We start from the raw sequence: 16252 nt of genomic DNA, 5'->3' as shown, positions 1-16252 counted from the left end.
TGCCCGGGATATATTATTTAACAAATTAAAAAAATACCCAATAAATAAAATACTATTTTCTTTTGAAAGAACTAGGGACATCTCTTCCCAAAGCCTCTCTTTGCCTCTAGAAATGAGAAAACCAATATGTTATCCTATGAAATCTCACATCAATTCTGAATACAATGGAGTCTCCTGTCCCTTAAGCAATGGTAGCCTTTGTTCTGGTGACTTATAATGCCGCAGGAGGAGAAAAACCAAAATTGCCTTATGAAACCAATAAGAAAATGTCCAGCAAATGGATGAACATTTAATGAGCAAGATAAAGTGCCAAGAAATAGCTAATATATCTTTCTTCTCCCTTCCAAATCATATTCCTAAAGCCCCCAACATTCGCACTGGAAGATTACTTGAATAACACTGGTTAGCATGATGCCATTGTAGAAAAAAAATCTGTTGCTAAGCAGGGCAGAAACACTGTTTACATGAAAATGGAATGATCTCTGGTGAATACTGAAAGAAAGTGATAATTTCCATAACCAGCAAGAGCATTTTTACATCACTTCATTCCAACTGCTATAAAACCCGAGTTGCTTTGACAATTGCCTTCCCCTGCTTTGCTGGCTGTATATCATCCGCATGTCTGCAGCTTTCCATTGACTAAATGATAGGGTTTTGTTTTTGTTTTTTGTGTTCCCCCTATTCTGCCTCACTCCGCCAAAGCTTACATCAACATGCTGTAAGGGTTCTAGGGTCTGCCCTGCAATATCCACAAGATAAATTTTTGGTGCCTTTCTTATAAAAGTGCAATTGGCTTTTTTTCCCAGTATAATTGCTGTAAATATAAACAGAGAAGGCCTAGTTAATAGCAACTGTAAACTGTGTACTTCTCTGGCTTCCCGGAGATGTGCTGTACAGTGTTTGGTACCCTGAGAACAGTGCGTAGGGCGGCCTCAGCGGAGGAGGGAAACTCACCTGCATCACAATCAGGAGGTCAAAGACCAAGATGAAAGAGGCGAGGAACGCTCTGGAAACTTCATCACTGGGCAAAAATCCCCGATTCAGCTTGTCCCAGCTGATCCAGTCAGTTGTAATGACAAGTACGACCACTGACGACAGAGTAAAGAGGACCGTCCTGTAAGAAATGACACTTATTAAAGAACATTAGACATAGTAATGTAGACACTGGAGAGTGTGTGCTATCTGTGCTATAGTAAATGGCGGTCCCTTGCTGCGTACCTACCCTAAGGTGTACTCACTAAGAGGAAGATGACAAAAAGAAGTAAATTGAGTCCTTTCTTTCAAAAGCAATTAGAAAAAAATGTTACTATAGCATAAGATTTTCCCTAAACAGCATTAAGATAATGATTATGGAACAAATAGTTAACAACAAAAAATAACATAAATGACCTTGGTTAGTGCAATCAGTGTCCCAAAGAAAACATTGGTGTGTAGCTCATTGTACGCACACTGTTTTACTGTAGGGAGTAGGCATGTGTGTGTAAGGGTGTAAGGCAGGTGGGGAATGGGTGACAAAGTTCTGTATTCCAGAGTGGCACAGTTAGACTAGTCTCATCACCATCCTCACGGCCTGCTAAGCTCCATAAAAGGAAGCGTCTCTGAATTCTAATAGTGTATGCAGTTCTCATAGGACACATATCACAGATGACTCATGTGTGGCTGAGTGTCCTCTCTCCATGCCAATTCATCCTTTCCCTGTTATGAATAAGACACCAGGAGGCTGAGATTTTCTCTTATAAATCTACGCAGCTCCCATAAAATCTTGCATATTTATGTGCAAATGGAGTTCAATGAGAATTTGTTAAAATTAAAGCCTTTTATAAAAATCAGCAAATACTTAAATTAGTCTTTAATATTGACATTTAAAGAAGGTTGGAAATGTAGCTGCTAGAAATTTAATCAGCTGGAGAATTGTCCTTAATGAAGTTCAGCCTTTGCTTTCAGAGCTATATTGGCATCTGGATATTGTTTTGAATTTTAAAAAGAAAAACATGCAAATATTTTGAAATAAATTTAATCAGAAAAAAAGAAATGTATACAAAAGAAAATAAAGGAAAACTGAAGAAAAAGCATGTAGGTGAAATAACACCACTGAACAACTTACACATTTTAGAAATTAGCAAATTGGTTTTGTTTTTTTTTTTGCCAGTAAAGTCTTATAATCATTTGCATCCATAAAAGAATAATATAAATCTTCCTAGAAGTCTTTTTTCCACTGTACAAAGTATAAATTTTTAAATAAAAATTTTGGTTTTCTTACTTAAACTTCTTATTTGGAGCAAGCTATACTTTGATATAATTAATAGAAGGTAATCCTCACACATTTTTCTCCCCACAAATAGAAAAGATACATTTTTTTTAAATTTTGGAAAATAAACATTTCTATTAAAGCTCATTTATTTTATTAAAATTACAAACCCTCAAAGGAATTTGACTCATGAACTCAAAAATACAAAGTACCAATTGTCTTTAGAATATTTTTGATCATAGAAATGAAAATGAATTAAGTAAGTGAGAGAAATCCTACCTAATTATTACAATTCAGCAGATACAAATTGCAAAAACTATATAACCAAACACAAGCATAGTGGAAATTAAACAAATATTTCTCTAGATTAAGTCAATTTGTTTTTGTTTTTTTGAGTTTGAGAAACTTTAAACAAATCTGAATGAAATTACCACAATTTTCTTTTTCAACAAGAAATATAATACTCTCCATGAAAAAATAGATAAAGTTCCTTTGAGTAGTAAGAGTAATTTTTATACCATGTTTTGCTTTCAAATGGGTTTCCCAAAAAGAAGCTTTGGATATATACACTTCCACAGGTCACACTCATATGGTTGTGCAGGTTGGGGTCCCAGTTCCCTCATGTTTCTGCTTATTTGCCTCCCAGCCTCCTTCACAGAACTTCCCTCTCACCCATCTTTAGCCAGCACTGCACAGTGAACCCCTCGTGAAGCAACGGCACTCTAGTACCTCACTGCACCTCATTCCAGTTCTATGGTCACTGTCCATCCTCCCTGTCAGAGCCTGTTGTCTACAGGTTAATATTTTTAATATCATTATTGCATTTTCACCTGGCAACTCCTTCAGTGAGGACAATTGATTACACAAGAATTAACACTCTAATGTTACTTCGCTGGTCTAAAGTAAATGCACAGAATAAATTAAATACCCATTTAGAAGCACATTTTTAGGCATCAAAGTCTAAGAGGTTGGAATAAGTGCCTGCTGATCAATTAGAATACTCTCCTATAACACTATTTATAAAGGAGCTATTCTAGGAGTAACATCAACAAGATAGTGAAATACTTAGTAGGAGGTCCCCCACTCATATTCTCCCATGGTAACAAGAATTTGGCAGCAATCCATGGACAAAAATGCCTTATGGGAGTTTTAGAATTCAGGTAGGAGGATTCCAGAAGGATCCAAAGACCAAGCAGAGCTGTTTTGTGAAGACAAGTCTGCATCCAGTTGGCAGACTTGTAAAATGTGGTCCTGGCCCCAAAAATGCTTCATCCCCTTATGAACTTGGCTACAACCCCTCTAGACTTGGCCTTGCCACCAGAACTTCCCCCAAAAGACCAGTGAAGAGTTATATGCACCTGCACCTTGTGTGACAGGATTGCAGGACTCAGTCCCAGCTGTGGACTTCAAAGGGACCCTGTGCTTTGGCTCCAGCACTTCTCAGCTGTGATCTGAGAACATTCCTGACCAAATAGGAATCTGCCAGGAAATAGGCCTATTCATCCTCTGGGTGGCAGCCCTGCCAATCTGGGTTCCATTGCAGATCCTAAAAGAGACCTATATCTCAGTTCTAGGTCCTCTTAGCTATGATGTTATAGCACTTTTGGCCATCAGGAGACCTTACAGAAGACAAGCTCATTTATGTCCTTGGAGAAAGGCCAGCTGACCTCTGTCCAAATAAAAATCCTAAAGTAGACCTGAGACCAGCTCTGGCCTGTTCATCCACAGTCAAGGCCCACTCAGAAACCCAGCAGGAGTTGCTGGGAGCAGTGGCTGTAATCCCAGCACATGGGATGCCAAGGTAGGTGGATTGCCTGAGATCATGTGTTCGAGACCAGCCAGAGCCAGAGGGAAATCTCATCTCTAAAATCAGCCAGGCACTATGGTGGAGTGTGCCTGTAGTCCTAGCTACTCAGGAGGCTGAAGCAAGTCAATCGCTAAGCCCAGGACTTTGAGGTTACTGTGAGCTATGACAGCATGGCACTCTACCAAGGGTGACAAAGTGAGACTCTGTCTCGAAAAACAAACAAATAACAACAAAAAGAAACCCAGCAGGAGGCATGTCTGCCTGTGACCCTGGAGTGAAGCTAAAGAACCTTGAACTAGCTATGAACTTTGAAGCAGCCCTTTGACTCACTTCTAGCTCTTCTTAGCCAGGGTCCAGGACTAGTCCTACTGCCTGAAGACCCACCAACTGACCCTCTGGGAGCCCTCCCAAGAACCTAAAGTGAGAGACACCCCCAATGTACCTGGTAACAGGCCTACCATCTGTGGGCCTAACTGTGGACTTCGAAGCAAAGTGTTCCAGTGGCAACTCTACTGCCCAAAGTCCTGGATGCAGTTCAATCTGGCCCAGGCCAAAAAAAAATCCTTATGAACTGGGCTCTTGCTAAGAGGCCCTCCAATTATAGACCTAACTGCAGATCTAGCAGTAGTCTCAAAACCCGATGAAAAGCCCAGTAGACTGTGATACTGGAAGCATTCCTGTCAGTCTGGGAACCCAGTAGAAGTTCTATATCTTCCAAAAACACGTAAGGGTTGGAAAAAAGTGTTTATTCCTCCAAACACACAGATACAAACACAAAGCTATATATGTAACAAATAATCAGGCAAATATGACACCAAAAAAAGAAAGTAATAAACTCTAGTAAGAACCTCAAAAAAATAGAGGTCTATAAATTTCCTGACAAAGAACAATAATCTTAAAGATCAATGAGGCAACAGAGGAAACAGACAAGTAAATGAAATCAGAAAAACAATTCAGGAACAAAATTGTAAGTTTAATAAAGAAATAGAAACCATAAAAAGAACCACACTGAAATTCTGGAGTAAACACAACGGCAGAACTGGAAAATTCAAATGAGAGGTTCAGTAGCACAGTTGATCGTGCTGGAGGAAGAATTAGCAAACTCAAACACAGGTCTCAAAGTTAGCCAAATTAGAGGAACAAAAAAAAAATTAAAAAATAAATCAATAATAAAAGAGTGAAGAAAGCATAATAACCTACGGACACCATCAAGATAATAAATAGGGAAATTATGGGAGACACAGGAGCAGAGAGAAAGAAAAGATCAAAAAGTTTATTTAAAAAAATGGCTGAAAATTTCTCAAATATTGGGACAGATATGGATATTCAGATTCTAGAAGCTTAAGGAATCTAAAATAGGATCAACCCAAAGAAGATTTTCTGAGATTTATTACAGTAGTATCCTTTCATCTGGGCTTCCACTTTCCATGGTTTCAGTTACCTGCAGTCAGGCATGGTTCGAAAATATTCAAAGGAAAAATTCCAGAAATAAACAATGTATGTTTTAAATTGTGTTCTGTTCTGAGTACAATAAAAATCTTATGCTGTTCTGCTCTGCCCTGTCCAGGATGAGATTCATTCCCTTGTCCAGTATTTTCAGACTGTATATGCCACCCGCTAGTTAGTCACTTAGTAGCTGTCTCCGTTATCAGACTGGTTGTCACAGTATTGCAGGTTGTGTTAAAGTGACTTTTATTTTTCTTAATAACACAGCCCCAAACACAAGAGTAGTGATACTGGCAATTTAGATATACCAAATAGAAGCCTGTCTTTTAAAACTGCTATCTTGTAAAGTGAAAAGATGAAAGTCCCTAACTTAATATGAAAAGAAAACCAGTCCAGGCATTGTGGCTCATGGCTGTTATCTTAGCACTTTGGGAGGATTACTTGAGGTCAAGTATTTGAGACCACCCTGAGGAAGAACGATACCCCAACTCTATAAAATATTGGACAAATTAGCGGAGCATGGTGGTATATGCTACTCCGAAGGCTCATCTACTCCGAAGGCTGAGGCAGGAGGAATGCCTGAGACTAATAGCTTCAAGTTGCAGTGAGCTATGATGATGCCACTGCACTCTAGTCCAGATGAAAGCGAGAAACTCCACTCTAATAAATAAATAACTAAATAAATAACTAAATAAATAAAATCATATGCTAAGGTTGCCAAGAATATGGTAACAATGAATCTTCTGTCAATGGAATTGTGTAGGAAAATGAAATTAATGCTAGTATTGTTACTGCACCTCAAACTGCAATAGTTATGGTCACAATGCATGATAAGTGCTTAGTAAATATGGAAAAGGCATTAACATGAACAGAAACATGTTCTGATTAATGACAATCGGATTCTGTGCTATCCATGGTTTTAGGTATTCACTGGGGCTCCTGGAATGCATCTCCTACAGATAAGAGAAAATAGTGTATAATCAAATTGTGAAATGTTTAAGAAAAAGAAGGACACTTAAAATCCTCAAGAGAAAGAGACTCATCACATCTAAGGGAATTCTGATAAGGATATTTGTGGACTGCTCAACAGAAACCTTGCAAACATGGAGGAAATGAAATGATACATTCATCGTGCTGAAGAAAAAGAAAATTGTTAATAAAGAAGACTACATCTAGCAAATGTGCCTTTCCGAAATGAAGAGATAAAGACTTTCCCACAAAAACAAAGGCAGACGGAATTCATCACCACTAGTGACTTATCAGAAAGGCTAAGGGTAAAACTAATGCTACAGTTAGAGAAGGAAGGAAAAATGACTGATTAGAAACATGGGTTGTTTCAGGAAAATAAAAGAAAAGTTGTAAATGAAAAAAGTTCAAGTGTAATTCTGAAGGAAAAGCCTCAGAACCTACCAGAGATTCCACAGGAAGAAATTACAGAGAACAAGAAGGAGCAAATTTTAGCAAAGATCAACCTCTGAGAAACTTGGAGACCCATGGAAGAGGCAGCTGGGGAGTTTGTTTCTCAGCCCTCACACTTCTGTTAGTCAGCAGGCTCCCGAGCTGCTGGAGAGCTTTCCTACCCTTATGATCCAAAAGCTGCTGCCACCAGTGAATTAGGAGCCTCTCGAAAACAAAGCACCAAGCTGCCAGTCCCACTGGGGCTACTCCCCATCACCACAAACCCAAGCCGAGAAGACAGGTGCCATCCTGCTCTCCACCAACTGCAAACCTTCGTCCTCCCCAGAGAGCTTCAGCCCTTGAGTTTTCATGCCACTGATCTCCACACAAATATTTCCCAGCTCATGACTTATATATAGAAAACTCTAAAGATGCCACCAAAAACCTGTTAAAGTAAGAAATAAATTGAATATAGTTGCAGCATACAAAATCAACATGTAAAAATAAATTGTGTTCCTATCTACTAACAATAAATTATCTGGGAAAGAATCAAGAAAATCCCATTTACAAAGAAATCGAAAAATTAAAATGCTTAAATTTAACCAAGGAGGTGAAAGATCTGTCCATTGAAAATTGTAAGACATTGATGAAAGATAATGAAGAAGACACAAATAAATGGAAAAATTCCCATCTTCAGGGATTGACATAATCAATATTGTTAAAATGTCCATACTACCCAAAGTTATCTACAGAGTCAATCCCTATAAAATGGGTAAGGGCATTTTTCACAGAAATAAGAGAAACAATGTTCACAATATTGTAATGTTTACTTGAAATTCATTGAGAGAGTATGTGTCCTCACCATACAGAGACATACACATTCAAAATGCTAAATATATTTGATGATGGATGGGTTAACTAATTTGATTGTGATTAATTTGATGATATTGACATAGGCATATCCAATCACTTTGTACATCTTAAATATACATAATTTTTGTCAATAATTCCTCATTAAAGCGGAAAAAAGGAATCATTTTTCTTTATTCTAATAACCTCATTGTAAATAAAGTAATTAAAGTTAATCATTAAAACTTTTTGTTATAATTTATTAAGTAATTAGAATTTGTCATATGCTTTTTGTGTGAGGACTTCCTAAGATCAAATCAGTGGCAACAACTCACCTCTTAGAATTGCTTTTTCTGATACATTTCATTTACCCAATATATAATATTCTTTCTAAGAGCTCTTCATAAGTGTTTTTCTGGCTTTATTATGTACTTCTGTTTTGATGAAGGGTATTGCTACAGATCTCAGGAAAAAAGTTACTGGTAACGTTTTATGACTCCAAAGGGAAATTAAAGGAGGTATTCTGCCTGATATATTAATATTTAATTCTACAAAAGGAATAAAAATGGCAATCATTAAATATGAATGCATACAGCTCAGAGAAAAAGCACTAAAAATAAAATCTCAAAAGAATGGAGAAAAGAGGGACTGAAATACATTAATTGGTCATACCAGCTCTAAAATTAGGCTCAGTGTCTTATATAGATAGAGCTGCAAATTGCATGCAATTTGTTTTTCTGAGTCACTTCTTATAAAATTGACAGATTTTACCATGCCATGATATTTCAGTCAAAACCACCAGTTTGAAATAGCCATGACTCGGTTAGGTTATATAAAAACAGTCACTTTTATGTGAAAATAAAAAAGAAACAGTGATAATAGCTTATTACCATTAGAGCCACGTGGAACTTGTAATAACACGTGTTCTGGGGACTGGTATGAACCCTTCACAAAAATTAGCTCATGTAATGTTACTACAATCTCAGTACCACCCTCTCCCATTCCCAGGTGCAGAAACTGAGTCACAGGAAGTTTAAATAACTTAATCTAACTAATAACACAGATTTTACAAGTTACATAAAATATAAGGTAGAAGTGATATAAAGAGTTGCAAACCTAGGGTGACTCAAGACAGTCCTGGTCGTGACCATTGCACTACATTGCTTCTCATGGGAATAGGGATATGTTTGTAGCAAGCATTTAATTTATTTTCATTTTTCATTATAATATTGGAAATTATCAGCCAGAAAGTACATAACATTGAAAAATAAAACTGACAAGCACTGACAAGGACCAGCAGGGAACAGGTAAAGGAAGTTTTGTGGCAGTGAAAATGGAACCTCGTGAATGCTGGCTGTCAATGCACCATCCTTGGGCTTTTATTTAGCCAATATGGTTGAAAAGATGTTTACGCTGGACTACGCTTCTTGGGGAGTTCCAGCTTCCCTTTTTAAGTGGTATCCAATTAAACAATTATCTGGATTATTTTCCTTTCAGGCTGCAGCCAGCGCCAGCATGACACACAGCCTCATCAATTCCACTGTCTCCAGTTTCTGGCCACCAATCAAATGGAAAGAACTCATACATAATTATCAGCTTGAGTGGTTAGGCTCCTCACCATGAATCATGCTTGCAAATTTCCAGTTGGTGCTTCCTTCACCTCCGTTGTTGCTAATATGTCTTAGATTAATAGGAATTAGAATGTGAGACCAAGAAGAGTTAACAGAGCTTTGCTAAGCCAATGGTTCCTAACCTCTAGGGTGAGCCCCTAAGAACCATAGACCTGTGGCTAAAAAAGCGTGCATGTATGTGCATTTATGAGGGCTCCTGCTTGTGTCACTCAGGCTGCCAGAGACGAAAGTGATGAGAATTTAGATCCACTGACAGTGAGTAAGATCTTGCCCTGTACTAGATAACTTTTTCTCTTGAGTTAAAAATCTGAAGAAATTTTCAAAAATAGAGTATCATCTAATCTCATCTATTGGAAATATTCATTTTAGAGCCTACTCAGAAATCTATTATGTATAGTAATTAGGGATAGAGTATCACACATAAATAAATTCAGATAATCTTCAAGACAGGGTTTAATCCCCAGTCTTGTCCCTTCATCCGAACTTCTGGACTTTTTAAAGTACGTCTACTTTAAGTCTCTGAGTTTGTTAATATTGTTTTCTTTTATTCATAATCACTTAAGATAGATATACTGGGTAGTCAGCCTGAAAGCAGGCATTAAATCAGAACAGAGAATCATCATTGTAGGCATGGATAATCCATAAAGTGCCGACTCATTTAGGGTTAACTATCATGCAGTTTAATTTTAATTAAACTAGGTAAGAGTCATGTGTAGAATCTCTTAATTAAAATAAGTTGATTGCTAAAATTTGGTAAAGAAAATTACCAAAATTTGACCATTTTTTTATCCTAGCCATTTCATGTGATTCAACATAATAAATATGCTTTTATGTGTGTATATACTAGTTATTATTCATATTCTTTTATTCCAGTCATCAATCTTATATTCCTTTATGTTCACATTGCACAATTATCATAAAATATTAAAGGGAATAAAAATCACTGTTATTTCTTTCGATAATACTCATGTTAAAATGTTGGAACTTAACCAAAATAAGTCAGATCATGCTGCATAGCTTCTCAGAGAAAAATAAAAACCGGGTCCTCTATTAAAATTGAAACATTAAGGTTACCACCGTAATAAAAGAACACATGAACTGAGATACCAAATTTAATTTTACAATTAAATTATGATACAGTCTCATATTTCACAGTGCTAAGATATATCAAGTAAAATGTGACATGCCAAAGGAATTGAAAATGATTTAATGTCATAATTTCTAACGATGTTTTTATGAGAAAAAAATAAAATAAACAGGCAAAAGCAGAAGAATGATTGCCTTCACTTTTTGCTGTAGAATGGGAACCAGTTCGAACACTCAGCTCCCTTCGGAACACTGAGTACCAGCACGCTGAAGTCACAGATGGCCCTGAGAGAATGCCAACACTTTTCATTTTGCTTGTTTTAATTATCCATGTTGCCACCTCAACTCTGTAAGAAAAGCAATCACCATTTCTGTCCTCAAGCCAGTTCATCCTGAAATATGTGAATGTACCAAACCCAGCAGCCTAGCTGATAAAATCAAGCTTGCTCCTGAGGATGTGGGGAAGGAAGGAATTTGGGTTCCTTCGGGTCTGCTACTCATAAAATCAGGAAGCACCAAGAGCACAGAGGTAATGTTTGCCAAGTGACCTAGTCAAAGACCACAGCTTCTCCATATGGCTTTCAGTGAGTAAATGCCACTGCCAGTTCTTGGCCACCCTGAACACATTTGTTAAGACAGGATCCCTGGGAAAGGAGATGTAGTTATTAACTTACCTTCTTTGTGCCTCTATTGGGATCTAGAGTCTCTAAAAGAAATTATTAGACTTCATTGTTGTCTATTGAACTATACTTTATGTGTTATTTATCTTTGTATATCTCTATTAATTCACCAAGTGTCCTGAGCACAACAGCAGCTCAAAAAGGACTAAACAAACGGAAATGAACAAACAAATTGGTAAGTATTTTTCCTGAAAGGCCATAAAAGAGGTAGCTGAAAAGGAACCTCTGCATTGTAGCAATTGGTTGCCCACATTACAAAGTGCCCTGCCCCCAGCACCCAGCCATCACAACTATTTGAGATCCCAGGAATTGGCGATCTTGATATAAAGGTGACACCTGAAATGACATATGATAACTCTTTAAGCAGCTTAAATTCCTCTATGTCTGAGTGATGTTAGTTTACTCATCAGCTCTTAAAAGTAGCTTATTGGTGATAAGCTATTACTTTATCCCAGTCAGAGTGGGTTTTATTAAAAAGTCCTAAACCAGTAGATGCTGGCATGGATGCAGAGAAAATGGAACTCTTATACACCGCAGTACTGCAAATTGGAACAACCTCTATGGAAAACAGCAAGAAGAGTACTCAAAGAACTAAAAGTGGACCTACTGTTTGACCCAGTAATCCAACTACTGGGTATTTACCGAAAGGGAAAGACATCGTTTTATCAAAAAGATACCTGCACTTGAATATTTATTGCAGCACAATTCACAATTGAAAAATCAACCCAAGGGCCCATCAATTTGAGTAGATTAATGAAATGTAGTATATGAATACTATAGAATACTACTCAGTTATAAAAAGGATGGATCGATGCCTTGTGTAACAATTTGGATGGAACCAGAAACCATTATTCTAAGTGATGTATCTAGTGAATGGAAAATCAAGCACCACATGTACTTGGCATTAAATTAGAACTAACTGATGCGCACACATGTGCATAGAGGGAAGAAAAGCTCAGTGGAAGGTAAGGACCTACTTGGACTTCAAGTGGCTTCCAGCATTAGGAATCAACTCGCTGTGTCACTTCCTCCAGTGTGTACAGAGTGAAGAAGAGGACCACACAGTGCAGAATTAGGTTCTATAATCTTATCTACTATAGATAAGTACCCAGTTAAGTATAGAAAATGCCAACAAAAACTATACCCATCATTTATTTAATTAAAAAATGATAGCCATGAGACTGCAAACATAATCTCAAGTTTAAAAAATACAAAGTGGAATTTTTTAAACTAAACTAAACATATCAAGTTACATCTTTTTCCTATTATTAAATTTTCTTCAGAAAAAGAAAAAATATGGTATTATCAAGTAGGCTAAACAAGACAAAAATACGTTTTTTAAATTTTTTAAATAGGATGAATTAATATATTCGATTAAAAATAAAGGTTCTGTGGTCCATGCCTGTAATCTGAGCACTTTGGTAGGCCAATGCGAGAGGATTTCTTGAGGCCAGGAGTTTGAGGCTGCAGTGAGCTATGATCACATCAAGTGTTCCAGCCCGGCCAAGAGAGCAAGATTTCATCTCCGAAAAGTAAAAAACAAACAAACAAAAATAACAATTGTGATGAAATTTTTTGACTGATGAAGCCTACATATTTATGTAAATCAAGGCCAAGGGCCAGAATGTGTTTGAGCTTCTTCTCAAACATATCTTAAAGAGACAATATCATCAGAAGACTTTCTACCAAGAAAAATATTTTCATAAATCCCTATATGTACCCCAGAAAGGGACAATCTATTCCATGATCATATGATACATGTATAATCCTATGAAAGTAGATACTATAAATATGAAATACTTTTCTCTTTTGAAAAAACACTATAAAATAAACAACAAAAACAGAAAAAGTTCCTGAATTCATATATAAATATTTAAAGGATGTAATGTCATATCACAATGGAAGATCAAAAAATTAGTATTAGGACACACGTTAGACACTCTTCATTCTTAAATTCTAAGAGAAATAATTTTTAAAGCATCTAAAGTTTTATTACTATGAAAATATATTTAGTTTCTTTTGGGAACGTGTGAAGACTCAGATTTATTTAAGACTAATTCAGGAAAAAATGGAAAATAAACTCCACTATTTAACTTCAAAAATAAAGTTAGAGCTGTTGAGCCCTTATGATCAGAGAACTACTCAGAAGTTTGATCTAATTAAGAATTGGTTTTTATGCTTGAAAGGCAAATCATAATCCTTATTTGGTAAGCCCAACAGAGAATTTTAAGGCTACATAAAAAGTATAATTTCATCAAATTTTAAAAGCCTCTTCATAGAAAATATTACTTCAGGTAATGTAAAAGTTTGGAAAATAGGATTGTTTTCTGAGAAAGTCATATTATCATACATGCAAGGCCACAAAAAAGTTTGAGAAACATTAACTGTGTATGTACCATGCTGAAGACACAGTGCTAAAGTTTAGAGACCTAGAAATGATTCCCTCCCTTAAGGAACTTGCTACCAGTTAGTTGAAGGATACCAATGTATACACAAATAATCATTCTGAAAGTAAAAAAAAAAAAAGGAAACTTTCAGGAATATATGATTAATTTTTATACTGATATGAATATGGATGGAATGAAGGATGGGCGAGCATTTAATAAAATTAGACCTAAAAGATGGATCAGTTTTTACAGTGGAACGGATATTGCAGACAGAATGACAAATTAGAAAGGAAATATAGAAATTCTAGTTAGTGGGTAGTGAAATGTGGGAGAAGAGAGGCAGATGTTTTGAAAGTTTCTAGATTATGTGACTAAAAGAATTGGGAAGACATGAACTGGAATGAGAAATATGAAAGAAAGTAGAAATGAATTACTATGGACTTGGTTTTGGACCATCCCCTATTGAGCTAAGGGGCTAGCAGAACATCTGTGCCAGAATTAACAGCAGTCAACTGAAGACAGAAATCTCCAAGAAAAAGGTCAGTCATTCTGAATCATTCAAATACAAGCAATTGTTAAAGTCACAGTGATTACTAGAATGTGCTATGCAAAAATAAGATGACAAAGTATGTACAGTGAAAACCATGGATAGAACCTTGAAAATTACTTCTTATAGTAGTATATCTGAAAAAGAAGGAGACTAATAAGGTGTGGCCAGAGTTATATGAAGAAATCCAGAAGAAAACAGTATAGTAGAAACCAGAGAAGAAGAGAATTTCAACAATGAACTGGTAGCAAACAACTTCAAGAACTACAGAGAGGTTTTATGGCAGAAAGATTGACCACTGTTGAAAACTTCTATTTTTAGCATAATACTGCTTCAAAAACTGGGTGAAAATACAGTTTCAGATATTTTCTCTGTGAATTCAGATACAAACTTAATTTGTGTACTGCTTCCAGGATCTCTCTTGGTAAATGGGAAGAGAAAATTGAGGGGATTATTTGGATAATTAATTTTAAAACAATTTGGCTGCAATGGGCTAAGCAATTGACAATTTTGTTGGAGTTTACCCAAATACCTAAAGCTAACATATCTAATACTTCAATTTTCCATTATGTTCACAAATTGAGAGCAGCCACTTTAAGTCATTACATTCTGTAGAAGTATATTTCTCAGTAACAGCCTTTTACTTTGACTTTATCATTTTCTTATTAAAAGAAAGAGAATGTAAGTTGACATGCATGTTTTGAGGGACAAATATATATTTCATAATATGAAATTATAAAATACAGATGCATTAATGATGCCTGCCCATGTACAATCATCTCTCTTTGAGTCTGAATGGAACTCACGAATATGACGTTTCTCTTGTGATTATGTTACTTTTTATGGAAGAGAAATATGTAAAGATTTAATTAAGATTGCTTATAAAATGATCTTGGGTTAATCAAAAGGGTGGGCCCAATCTAATCCCAGGTGACACATAAAAGCTGTGAGTTTTGTTTAGCTGGTAGCAGTGGAGGCAGGTAAAGAGATTCAAAGAATGAGATGCAGGTTCTCTGTTGCTGAAATGGAGGGAATCTTGGAGCCAGAATATGACAGTGCCCCTAGAAGCTGACAGCAGCCCTGGCAGACAGCAAGAAAATGAAGACGTCAGCCCTAAAACCACAAGGCACTGAATTCTGCTAAACTAGAAAAGAGTTTGTAAAAGGATCCCAATCTCCAGATGAGAATGCAAACAGCTGACAACTTTTCTTAAGTCAGAACAGAAAATCCAGCCATGTCTTGACAGGCTTTTGACCTGGAGAACTGTAAGATAATAAAGGGGTGATACTTTTAAAAGGTACTAAATTTCTGATAATTTATTATGCAGTAATAGAAAGCTAATACAGCTTTAGAAACTTAGAATTCTTGGAATCTTTCAGTGATCGTTCATTGGAAATATTTCTTAGTCAAGTTATAGAAAAGAAATGGTTAGCTCTTGACATCTAAAGTAATTAAGATCAACTAAACAGGATTAGCTATATAAACTGGAAAATAAGCCTAGGCTTCACTGAAACATTTATTCACTGGAAAATGCTCATTGAATTATTAATAGAAACCAAAATTAGCCTTTAAAGAAAATCTGGTCCAGCTACTTGTCTTCAAATGCCTAAATAATTGTTCAGGGAAGGCTATATCTAACTCTTTAAATTTAACAAGAAAGAATAATGTCTTAAAAATTCATCCAGGCATATTAAAACCTAATGGTAACAACAAATTTCTCTTAGTTTAAATTTAACTACTATTGTCCAAGAAAATTAGTAGTCAACATCTACTCCACCAAGAAAAGAAAACGTTTATAAAGCTATAATCAGAACTTTCTCAGTAGAAATTGTTCAGACCAGCAGAGAGAGTGAGATGATATATGTCAAATGCTGAAAGAAAAAAAAAAACAAAAACAAAACTGTCAACCAAAATATTTTACCCAACAAAACTATCCTTCAGAAATAGACTTTCTCAGATTAGTAAAAGCTTTAATACTTTACAGATGCTTGTAAACCACTTATCCTTCCAGTATAAAGATTAAAAGACAAAATAATTGAAGATGTCACAAATTAATAAAATGGTATCCATGATCATGAATCAGAAAAATCCTTATTGTTAAAATATTCGCACTACCTAAAGTGGTCTACAGATTCAATGCAATCTCCATCAAAATTTCAGTAGCATTTCCCAC

The 16252-nt window shown here is 36.1% G+C and overlaps 1 protein-coding gene across 4 annotated transcripts in view; it reads right to left on the bottom strand.

Moving 5' to 3' along the window:
- TMEM117 (transmembrane protein 117) overlaps positions 1 to 16252 on the bottom strand; it is a 435999-nt gene that overhangs the window by 67937 nt on the left and 351810 nt on the right. For all 4 annotated transcript variants that reach the window (XM_003793550.1, XM_003793549.2, XM_012807485.2 and 1 more), the window contains one exon: positions 955 to 1114. In XM_003793550.1, the coding sequence (XP_003793598.1) occupies positions 955 to 1114 (160 nt within the window). The remainder of the gene's footprint in view (positions 1 to 954; positions 1115 to 16252) is intronic.

The sequence above is a fragment of the Otolemur garnettii genome, unplaced genomic scaffold (genome assembly GCF_000181295.1).
Source record: "Otolemur garnettii isolate 467f Iridium unplaced genomic scaffold, OtoGar3 scaffold00070, whole genome shotgun sequence".
NCBI classification, from domain to species: domain Eukaryota; kingdom Metazoa; phylum Chordata; class Mammalia; order Primates; family Galagidae; genus Otolemur; species Otolemur garnettii.
The sequence above is the reverse complement of the archived record's forward strand: the minus strand, read 5'-3'. Positions and strand labels throughout refer to the sequence as shown.